Consider the following 12,276-nt stretch of genomic DNA (forward strand, 5'->3'; position numbering starts at 1 on the left):
GTTTAGTGCTGCTGAAAGAGAGGAAGGTGTAGCTGGGGCCCATGTGAATGCCTAAAACAAAGTCCTGCATTTGGAGGAAGTGGGAACAGTTTAAAAAAAAAGTTAAGGGTGAGGACTAGCTCATTGAGACAGAGGGGGGTTTGTATTGAAGGGTGGGGGGAAGAGAAATGGATGGGTCTGTCGGAGAAGCAGCAGCTGAGGGCCTAGAAGCCATCCTCTTGGGATATGAACATGTATAAGAACTGCACGTTCATAGTGAAAATAAAGCGCTGGGAACCAGAGAACTGGAAGTTACTGAAGAGGTGGAGGTTGTGGGTTCATGTTGCAGATGTGGGTGGGAAGTGCCTGAACCAAGGGGGAAGAGGATGCAATTGAAATAGGATTATAAGAGTTCAGTGGGGCAGGAACACGCAGAGATGATGGGTCATTGGTAGTTGGGATTGGATGGTTACGTGAATGGAAGGGAGTGGAGAGATATGGGTCACAAAAGGCAGAAGGAGGTTGGTTTTTTAGTTTAGTTAGGGCATGATGATTGGCACTCCAAGCCTGTGCCAAAGGGCCAAAAACTACTTTTTTGTTTTGTTCACTGTATATTCTACAGCTACAAGCCATGGTCATTTGTCACAGATAGTGGTCATAAAATTTGAAAAGGCTATTGCATTTCAATCCAAATTGTTGGTATCCTCCTTAATGCACACACCCCTGTACTCCCCCTGCACGAGTCTCTTACAAAAGTATTTTGAAGTATATACCAAAGATGATAACTGACTCCAACTTCACATTTATCACATGGGAAAATCAGAGTCCTAGAAGAATTCCAAAGTAATGATTCATTCCTGACCAGTGATTAATACGTTCCCCAACAGAATTTCAATTTGTAGCAGAAATGCACTAAATAGCCTAGTGCATGCCATATAAAATGGAATACCATGTCAATTGATTGGAAGGGGAAGAACAGTAATGAACTTCATGCAGTTCTTTGGAGAAGTATTGCATTTCTGTTCGGGTGTGCATCCCCAAAAGTACTATTAATTTCACAAGCAATCAAATAGTCTTGAAGCATCTGTTGCATATTAAAACTGGAGGCAGGTACACAAGAGGACTAGCAGCTAAAAAAAAAGGACCAAAACTGCAATGAACCATGTATAATGCGTGGCTGTAACAAAAAAAAAGCAAAGCAGTCTCAACAAATCTCTTGCTGCTGAATTTGTTTTTAAAGTAAATTTTTAAATAATCTTAAATATACAACATCCAGTATCCTCAAATCTCAGAAATTACAGACTATTCTGGAACAAAAAAAAGTGTTGAAATGACACCATCCTGAAACTGTAGTGCCATGCAGTCACTGCTGCAAAGCAGCCAAAAGAGCCAGAGACATTCCCAGGGGTTACCATTTTGTGAATATACCTTGCCTGGATCAGCTGTCTACCTCAACTTCAACAAGGGTTTCTCCAGGGACTCGGACATGACAGACTAGCTAACTGAATCCTTGAACTGTGCTCAGTGGGCCACATTTGATGAGCCAACAAAAGGACTTCCTCAGCTCAAATCAGAAACATTAGATATCTATTGAAACTTCAGAGCAGTCAGTGATCATTAATGCCTCACTGTCAACAGATAGCGATCCATCTCCTTTGCACAGAGAAGGCGACACTAGGAACAATGAAGAAACAAATCCAGGGATCGCAGAGATCTTTCTATTCGCAGTGTCTTTTTCTGACAATTTCAGATGTTTGCCAGAACCCTTCACCACCCTATAGTTGGTTAGAGTACTGTAAACCAGCAAGCTGGGCAACTGCTGGCAGTTGCATCAACATCTTCCAGAGTTCTGGATGTATGTTTGCTCACTGAGCTGAAAGGCTTGTTTTCAAACCTTTCATCACCATACTAGGTAACATCAGTGAGCCTCCGGCGAAGCACTGATGTTATGGCCTGCTTTCTATTTGTGTTTAGGTTTCCTTGGGCTGGTGATGCCATTTCCTGTTCAAATAATTTACAAACCAGGGCCCCCCCTCAGACCCATAGTGAGACTATCTGGAACACCAACATACAGATTAGCTAGAGAACTCCACCAAAGACTAAAACACTCAGCAGAAGAATCACACCATTCCATTCACTCCACCCAAGAATTCCTGAACAAAAGTACCAAGATAGAAAAGGATGAAATAATTGTCTCCTTTGACATATCAGCCCTGTTCACATCCATCAACATCAACCTAGCCAAAGAAACACTGACTACACAATTAGAAGAACCAAAGACACTTACACTAGTGTTGAAGGAAACTCTTGAGACACAGACCTTGAGAGCTGATTAGTTTATTACACGATATATCACGGGGAATTCACTGTCCTAATTGTGGCTCGCTGCTATTCTAAAATACATCAAGATACTACAGGACTATGCAGAAAAAGTAGATCAGAACTGATCATTAATTACAAGGCTTTGATATGTTCACAAGTTGGTACTAAATCAGGGGTCAGTCACTAGGTTCAGAACTAAACATTATTATGCATTCCACAAGGTGGACCAAAACAAATGGTGTCACCGTTTGTTCTATACACACAGCACATTAACACTAAGCAGAAAGATCCTTAATTAGCTGGATGACCGTGAAATGGCAATAACTCATGAAGGAAGCAGAGCTAATTGACAAGTCTATGTCCGCTTGACAGCTTATGCAGCATGTACTGACCATTCATCAAAAATGGGAAAAACACAAACTTGACACAGGCTACAGGCCTCAGAGATAAGGTCTACTTTTAACATTACCTCATAGTAAGGGAGGCACAGCTGAAAGCTCTGGATTTACAAAATGGCTTCTCAGCTGGAATAGGAAAATGGCTTCCAGGCAAACCATGTCAACTTTCCCCAACTAGACACCACCATCTTCATCAGCAAAGGCAACATCAAGTTGGTGGACTTATGCCTTACCATCCACTTCATTTTCAATAACAAAACCTACAGACAAACTAATGGAACGCCCACTGTATCTCCAATATCAGGGTTCTTTGCAGAGACAGTAATGCAAAGACTAACAAATAGCTCTGCCAACCATCCAACCCGAACTTTGGATCTGCTACATGGAAGACACCTTTGTCATCACTAAACAAAAATGACAGAGGAAGCCGTCAAGATCATCAATAATATCCTTACAGGTATAACTTTCACAAAAAAGAGGAGGAAATCCACAACAAACTGCCATTCCTCGATATCATAGTAGAGTGAATAATCAGTGGGGAGATTCAAACCAGCGCATGCAGGAAAACACATTTGAACCTAATACTGAACCACAGAAGAAATCATCTCGACACGCACAAATGAAGCTGCATTATTTCAATGAGCCACCACACACTGCAGCACTGAAGAATTATGAAGAGCAGAAGAAAACCACCTACACAACGTATTCTAAAGGAACAGGTATCCAATGAACACAGTCCATCAATTTCTCAGCAACAAAAACAAACAAAATACACCCAGAAGCCCTAGCCACATTTCCCTACATCAAAGGCATCTCAAATGACTGCCAGACTACTCAGACCTCTTGGCATCATGGTAACCCACAAACCTGCCAACACACTAAAATAGCAGCTAATGAACTTGAAAAGACCCTTTACAGACAAGAAAAACGAATGTCACTTACAAGATAATTTGCAAGAACTGTAACAAACACTACATTGAACAAACAGGCAGAAAACTAGCCACCTGGATACATGGACATCAACTAGCCAAAAAAGACATGACTCATTCTTATTAGTATCCTTACATACAGATGAGGAAGGACACCACTTTGACTGGGACCACACACCCATCCTAAGACAAGTAAAACAGACATGCACGAGAATTCCTAGAAGCATGGCATTCCACCTGGAACTCCATCAACAAACACGTCGATTTGGATCCCATCTATTACCCGCTGATAAGTACAGGAAATGACATCAACTCAGGAAATGGCATCACCAACCCAAGAAAACCTAAACACAAATAGCAAGTAAGACATAACATCAGCGCCCACTGGAGGATCACTGATGTTTCCTCATATGGTGACAAATCATTTGAAAACAAACCATCCAGAACCTCAACTTGAGCTACAAATCTTCTCCAAACTCACCATCTTCCGGGGTTCTTAAAATACCATAGTCCACGGACGTACTTTTGGTTGTCCTAATTCATTATAAGGGTCACATGCCAAGAAACTGGTGCATGTCTGAAGTAATCAGCCTCCAAAAGAAAATACAGGCAAAGACCCAAACCATTATCAAGCTACTGACCAATAACCTAGTAGTTTCAGGACAGTAGAACATATAACTTTACATCAGGTATTTAGGTGGTTATTGTTGGATTGGTGCATACTGTCTGAAGAGCCTTCTGTGTGCTTTACTTCTTTAGTGGAAAACATCCCAAGGCAGTTTTTGACAAGGAAGGAGCACTTTATTAAGTCTTCCTAATAATCAAACATTTAAATGCATTTCACAGAAACCCAAAGCAGGGAAATTTCCCTTGACCTCACTATTAGACAATATAATTTGGTTTATTCATCAAGATTTCTTCCTCTCTCGGTTATACATAGCACTGAATTGCGACTACAGAAAACATGGCTCAGGTTGCAAAAAGGTGACTAGACATCCACTTGGAATAAAGAGACAGTTGGACAATTCTTGGAGCCTAATTTAGCCTAACTCTCAAGTTTTACACCAACCACCTCCTTCCAACCTGGGCCCAGAAGTTTTTTTAAAAAAGACAGTTGTAGCACAAAGGCTTAAACTCTCCAAGCTGGAAAACACACAGAATGACGATCTTCTGAAGTTGATCAACTACTCCAAGATATGGTATCAAGCACTAGTAAAACTCGCCTTTTGAACAATCCAGCTTCATAATACCAACACTAAGAGAGACCAGAACATCAACCTGGACGGTCAGAAACTGAAACACTAACCTCATTGTTTGTCTGGGTGTCACTCTTGACAGAACCTCGATATACAGATAATAAAAAAAATTAAATCCCTCAACAACCTTCCCAGTCAACTGGCCAGAGTTGCATGGGGATCACAGGCCAAGGCTTCAACAGTCTCTGCTCATCATCATTTACTCTCCTGCTGAATTCTCTATCTCAGAATGGTTATCTCTCCACATCGATTGGTGTTGGCACGTAACCCAATACCAAGAGACTCTTTGAACAACTCGAGGACTCTTGATAGGAGAAACCATTCACCAGAATTGACACTCAGCCCCCACTGCATATCCACCTAGCTTTGATTTGCCATTGCAACAGTGGTCCTTTTAAACCATTCTGCAATTTGCCCAGACCTCTGTGCAGCCAGCCAATGGCGGTAGAGTAGTAAAGACTATCCAGGCCACAACGATGGTGCTGTACAAACAATGGTTTGCATTCTGGAGGAATGTTCCCTGACTAAACTGGAAGGCAAGCTTGAAGGACTGTATTTAGGCACTGACAAGGCAATTAATAAATAATAGCTATTCTGGAATTTAGCAAGTGCATATAACCAAAAAAGTGCATGAAAAACCTAATCTACCATCAAGCCTTGAACCAATTTGCATTGCAGCTATGTTTTCTGAGACTCCACCTTGAGAGAGACTGACAATAAACAGTCCTCAATTGCCTGATGGGAAAGTTAATGCAGCACAGTCATTTAGACCAACAAGCACACATCTTATTGGCACCCTGTACAGAATTAGTTTATACATAAACAGTTCAGGAGCCAAAATTATTGGAAAGTTGCTGCAATTCTGCTTGCACAACATACTTTTAGGCAACATACTTGGAGCCACAATTTAAGCGTCTAACTCATAATTTAAATTTAAAATGATAGAATAAAGGAAAGATGATAATTAAGTTCTGTGATCTGAACATCTAGTTGCAAACAGCAAGTTGAAGCATTACACAAAAAAAAACTGCAAAACAGAAACAAATCTCAAAAGGTTAAGCATGCAGAAACTTGCACGGATTTCAAAGCAGGTTTACGTAGAGTGTCAATTTCAAGATTGATCCAACAAATCAAGACTTTTGCTTGATGTTTGGCACAATTTCTATAAGACACCAACTGATATAGAATGCAGGAAGGAAGGAAAGAAATTGATATGTTACAGGCAACTGGCCTTTAAAGATGGAAGATGTTGTGAATTTATCCCCAGCTCCAATTACATTTTCTTCCTTTGGCTCAGGAGTCAGTTTTTGTTCTGCAACTGATCCATTTCAGGTCAGCTAACTCAACAAACCAAGTGAACCTGGGTCTGTATAGTTTAACAGTTTCCTTTCCTAGCAGCCTGTTGAAGAGTGACTTTTTTTTGTCTTTGAAGGATGCCTGTTTAATATGCATTCTGTCTTTTGGAGTAGGATTTGGGTTAGAAATAAAGAGTCCTTTTCATATTAATTTAAATAATAGATGTCAACCAAGTAAAACAATGAAATGATTCATTATAGAAGCTGCAAATATTACATTTAGATACCAGTTCACCTCTATTTAATTCACTGATTATTTGTAATGTAATTGCATAAGACCGATTATAGCATCTGCAGCACTTTATTTGAGAATATGCAATGGAGGAATTGAATTACCAACATTGTAAACTTAACTACTAAACACGTGGCCTTCAATAGGACCCTATGAATGGCAACAAAAATATGAAATCAAAAGCATGCCCATGGGAAGAACCTACTCATATGTCAAATCTTTGGCAAACACCTCAAGAAGCTGTTTCTGGAAACTTTGATCGAGTGTTTCAAAATCAAGCTCAACCATTCGGCTGGGTTGTGGAGGACAGTAGACTATATCAAAGGTGAATGATGGAAAGTCCACCTAAATTTAAAAAAAAGATTAGAATCTGATTTCTATTGTTCAGTTGTACATAACAGAAAAATAATGCATTTATATTGAAAAGCTATAGCTGCTCAGCTGATCTAAAAGTTAAACTTACCCAGAACAAGCTTATCATCCATAATATCTGCAAAGTGCCTAAATGAAAGCTACCAAATGAAGGTAGCGCACACAATCTGACAAATTTGCTGCTTTATAATAGGAAAACTAATTTAATTAGGCAATTTACCTTGCATTCAAATCTTGAACAGAACTGAGGCAATGCAGATAGCTACCATTATTTTCTGCGTAGATATGATAATCTGAAGTTAAGGCCTGTCAAAGGCCAAACGCAAACATGGTTTATTGTGCAGATCGAACACAAAAGAGACATTAACATTCTGACATTTGACGTAACTATCTAATGATGGTAAGTTACAGCTCGAGCCTGGGTACAATGCCATCAAATTCTATCAAGCTCTGAATTCACTCTCTCCTGATCTTAATCTCTACACCCTTTGATAACTGTAAACTGGTCATCCTAAACCATCCATTGAGGTGGAATGCTGTCACCTGGAGCTACTACTGTCTTTGTTCATAAAGGCAGCATGGTGGCTCAGTGGTTAGCACTGCTGCCTCAGTGCCAGGGACCCAGGTTCGAATCCAGTCTCCGGCTACTGTCTGTATGGAGTTTGTAGGTTATCCCTGTGTCTGCATGGGTTTCCTCCAGGTGCTCTGGTTTCCTCCTACAGTCCAAAGATGTGCAGCTTAGATGGATTGTTCATGCTAAATTTCTCAGTGTCCAGGGATGTGCAAGTTAGGTGGATTAGCTGTGTGAAGTGCATAGTTACCTTTTTTTTGAGGGGGGGTGGTGGGGAAAGAGGTAAGGTCTAGGACGGATATCCTTTGGAGGGTTGCTGTGCGTTATTACATTATAGGGATTTTGTGAATAATCAAAGTCTCCAGCAAGACCATTACTACTGCCAAATAATAATGTCTTCATATTGCCACCGATAATGGACAATCCGAAATTAATCCACATTACATCACATCTACCAAACATTTGCTCACTCAGCCTGTCCAAATCATCCCACAACATCTGCACTCCACTTTGTGTTATTTGCAAATTTACAGATATTACATTTAGTTCCCTCATCTAAATTATTAACATATATCGTAAATAGCAGGGGTACAAGTACCAGTCCCTGTAGTACCCCAATAAAGCATAGAACATAGAAAAATACAGCGCAGTACAGGCCCTTCGGCCCTCGATGTTGCGCCGATCCAAGCCCACCTAACCTACACTAGCCCACTATCCTCCATATGCCTATCCAATGCCTGTTTAAATGCCCATAAAGAGGGAGAGTCCACCACTGTTACTGGCAGGGCATTCCACGAACTCACGACTCGCTGAGTAAAGAATCTACCCCTAACATCTGTCTTATACCTACCACCCCTTAATTTAAAGCTATGCCCCCTCATAATATCTGACTCCATATGTGGAAAAAGGTTCTCATTGTCAACCCTATCTAAACCACTAATCATCTTATACACCTCTATCAAGTCACCCCTAAACCTTCTTTTCTCCAATGAAAACAGCCCCAAGTGCCTCAGCCTTTCCTCATACGATCTTCTTGCCATACCAGGCAACATCCTGGTAAACCTCCTCTGTACCCGTTTCAGTGCCTCCACATCCTTCCTATAGTATGGCGATCAAAACTGCACACAATACTCCAGATGCGGCCACACCAGAGTCTTATACAACTGCAACATGACCTCAGGACTCCAGAACTCAATTCCTCTACCAATAAAAGCCAGTACGCCATATGCCTTCTTCACAGCACTATTTACCTGGGTGGCAACTTTCACAGATCTGTGTACATGGACACCAAGATCCCTCTGCTCATCCACACTACCAAGTATCTGACCATTAGCCCAGTACCCCATCTTCTTGTTACTCTTACCAAAGGTGAATCACTTCACACTTGCCTACATTGAACTCCATTTGCCATCTTTCTGCCCAGCTCTGCAGCTTATCTATATCCTGCTGTAACCTGCCACATCCTTCCTCACTGTCAACAACTCCACCGACTTTCGTATCATCCGCAAACTTGCTCACCCAACCTTCTAGCCCCTCCTCCAGGTCATTTATGAAAATGACAAACAGCAATGGTCCCAAAGCAGATTCTTGCGGAACACCGTTAGTAACTGCATTCCAAGATGAATCTTTACCATCAACTACTACCCTCTGTCTTCTTCCAGCCAGCCAATTCCTAATCCAAACCTCTAACGCACCCTCAATGCCATACTTCTATTTTTTGCAGTAGCCTACCATGGGGAACCTTATCAAACGCCAAACGTAAAATAGTAAAGAGAATTTACTGTTTTGAGCATTAAAAATCTTGGAAAGTTGACCAAATTGGCTTAAATGTGCAGAATTATGAATGCTGAGAGAGTCACCAACTTGGCTATTGAGAGAGGAAAGAAGTGTTTGCTCAATGGAACCCAGTACAGCTTCTCTGGTCTTTCAGCACAGCTAACTGATCTCAGCAATATCCAGCCTTGGTCATTCAACTGTTAGAGAAATTGGCATAGTTGCCATAATACAGTCCTTTAAAAATTAACTTCTCTAAACAAATCTTGATACCTTTGATACCTAGACAAGAACAACACATTAGTCATCACACGCAAATGCAAAATGCCTAAATTTTTTTTTAAATCAGGAAATATAACAAATAACTTTAAAAGGTCACATCTCTTGCAGCATAAATCAGCCAACAAGAGTTTAAACTGACCAGAGCGTCAAACTCACTTGCACCACAATTCTCTCCATCGAATTCCCTTTTTTGTTGGTAGTCCCACTTGGATTCACAAGGATAGATGTACACAGACCAAGCAGTTTTGTTCCACTTGTCAGCACCCTTGTCAAAACAGAAGACAACTACATAAGGGGAAAATGTTTAGTTATCAAAAGTATAATAAAAACAGTAAAAATCAGTTACTTCCCAAATTGTTGGAACTGGGCCACAAGCTAGAACTGCTTTGCCTAAAAAAGGGAAAAGGAGAAGTAATTTTTACCGCTTAAAGTCAAAGAGAGGCATGGAAACTCGACCAAGATACTCTGATCCCTTCCGCTGTTTGTTCGAATCTGGTGACCCTGCTGCTGAGGGATTTGGAACTCCATACAAGCCAAGACTCAGTATTGATTCAAGAGGCAATTGTGCAATTTGAACAGGGAAGCTGATTCTGAAAAGTGCAAGCAAATAAAATTGATATGTGAATACAAACATTGCAGATAAATACTTCTTTAATACTGAGAAGCTATTGACAACATTTTGAAAAACAATTCTGAATACTTTCACAATTGTCTTTACTCATTTGATTTTTAAAAATCAAGTAACTTTAAAATATTTGATAAGGGATAGAACAAAAAAGGCTCACCTTTCAAATAAAACAAAAAACTGGTAAATTAAGTTTTCATGGAGATTTGAGCAATTGTCACATGGCTCTTTTTGAAAATGTGAAATGTTGATGTAAAGAGGTTCTAAAAGCATCAACGTGGAAGCTGATACAACTCAAGTGACTAAGATATCGGAGCAGAACGCGGCCATTCGACTCACCGAATCTGCTTCACCATTCAATCATGGCTGATGTGTTTCTCATCCCCATTCTCTTGCCTTCTCCTCAATCTTGGATCCTCTTATTACTCAAGAACATCTGTCAAATACACTCAAAGACTTGTCCTCAATGACCTTAATGGATTCCACAGATTTACCAACCTTTGGCTGAAGAAATTCTAATCCCAGTTTTAAAGGCTTGTCCCTTCAGTTTGAAGCCCTTTGATCAAAATCAGGCCTAGTTGTGCAAATGCCTTCATATCCACTCTATCCTCTCAATACTCTGCACATTTCAAATGAAATCACCCCTCATTCTTCTGAACTCCATCAAGTACTGACCCAAAGTCCCTAACTGCTCATATGACATGACAAGCCTTTCATCCTCAGGATCATTCTTATGAACCGTTGAACCCCTCCAGGATCTGCGCAACTTCCTTAGAGGAGTCCAAAACTGCTCACAGTACTCAACATGCCTAGCAGTACATTCCTGCTCTTGTATTCTAGCTCTCTTGACACAAATACTAATATTGCAGTTGTCTTCCAACTGAACCGGCATGCTAACTTGAACTAGGACTCACTTTTCTTTTTTGTGATTGAGATTTCCACAGCTTTTCCCCATTCAGAAAATAATTTGGGCTTGTATTCTTCCAGTCAAAGTGTACAGCCTCACTTTCCCACATTGTATGCCATCTGCTAATTCTTTGCTCACTCTCCCAGCCAAAAGCTTAACTTCACTAGTGGGGAGAATGCTTGAATCTAATCATCAAGGAAGAAATAGCAAGACTTCTGGATAGAAATTGTCCCATTGGCAGACAGCATTGGTTCATGAAAGGCAGGTCAGGTTTATCTGATTAACTTTAGCTTGAGGTAGACAATGGCGAACTCGTGGATGTGGTGCATTTGGATTTCCAGAAAGCATTCAACAAGGCACCATACAAAAAGGCAGTTGCATAAGAAAGATGCATGGCATAACGGATAATATATGAGAATGGATTGAGGATTGGTTAACTCACAAAGCAAAGTCAGGATAAATGGGTTTTTTTTTGGTTGATGATCAGTGGCTTATGTTTACAATTTAGAGAGATGATTTAGAGTTGGGGACAAATATAGTGTCAAAGTTCACAGATCAAAGAGTGGTAGGGCAAAATGTGCAAAGGACACAGTCTGCAGAGGAATATAGATAGTTAAACGAGTAGGCAAGGGTCTGGCAGATGGAGTACTATTTGGTAAGTGAGAGGTCATCCATTCTGTAGGAACAACAAAATGGATTATTTAAATCGTGAAAAATTGCAGCATGCTGCTGTGCAGAGGCACGTGGGTGTCCTAGTAAATGAATCACAATAAGTTGGTTTGCAGGTGCAGCAGAAAATGAAGAATGCAAATGAAATATTGCCCTTCATTGCTTGAGGAATGGAGTTTAAAAAGGGAGGTTATGCTACAGCTTTGTGGAGTGCCACTGAGGCCATACCTGGAGTACTATACAAAGTTTTGGTCCCCTTACTTTAGGAAGGATGCACTGGCACTGGAGACAGTGCAGAAGAGGTTCACTAGGTTGATTCCAGAGTTGAGGGTTGGCTTATGAGGAGCGATTGAGTAGATTAAGATAATACTTATTAGAATTTAGAAGAATGGGAGGGGGAGAAGAGGGAGATCCTACAGAAATATATAAAATTATGGAGGGAACAGGTAAGATAGAAGCAGGGAGGTTGTTTCCATTGGTAGGTGAAACTAGAACAAGGTGAAGTAGCCTCAAAATAAAGGGGGAGCAAATTCAGGATTGAGTTGAGGAGGAACCTCTTCACCTGAAGCTTGAGAATTTATGGAATTCTCTAACCAGTGAAGCACT

The 12,276-nt window shown here is 40.6% G+C and overlaps 1 protein-coding gene across 6 annotated transcripts in view; it reads right to left on the reverse strand.

Moving 5' to 3' along the window:
* The window catches only part of pik3c2a (phosphatidylinositol-4-phosphate 3-kinase, catalytic subunit type 2 alpha), a 164,926-nt gene that overhangs the window by 37,586 nt on the left and 115,064 nt on the right, over positions 1 to 12,276 (reverse strand). For all 6 annotated transcript variants that reach the window (XM_060838951.1, XM_060838947.1, XM_060838949.1 and 3 more), the window contains 3 exons: positions 9,892 to 10,059; positions 9,626 to 9,734; positions 6,677 to 6,816 (listed from right to left, as the gene is read on the reverse strand). In XM_060838951.1, the coding sequence (XP_060694934.1) occupies positions 6,677 to 6,816; positions 9,626 to 9,734; positions 9,892 to 10,059 (417 nt within the window). The remainder of the gene's footprint in view (positions 1 to 6,676; positions 6,817 to 9,625; positions 9,735 to 9,891; positions 10,060 to 12,276) is intronic.

The sequence above is a fragment of the Hemiscyllium ocellatum genome, chromosome 18, assembly GCF_020745735.1.
Source record: "Hemiscyllium ocellatum isolate sHemOce1 chromosome 18, sHemOce1.pat.X.cur, whole genome shotgun sequence".
In the NCBI taxonomy this organism is placed as follows: domain Eukaryota; kingdom Metazoa; phylum Chordata; class Chondrichthyes; order Orectolobiformes; family Hemiscylliidae; genus Hemiscyllium; species Hemiscyllium ocellatum.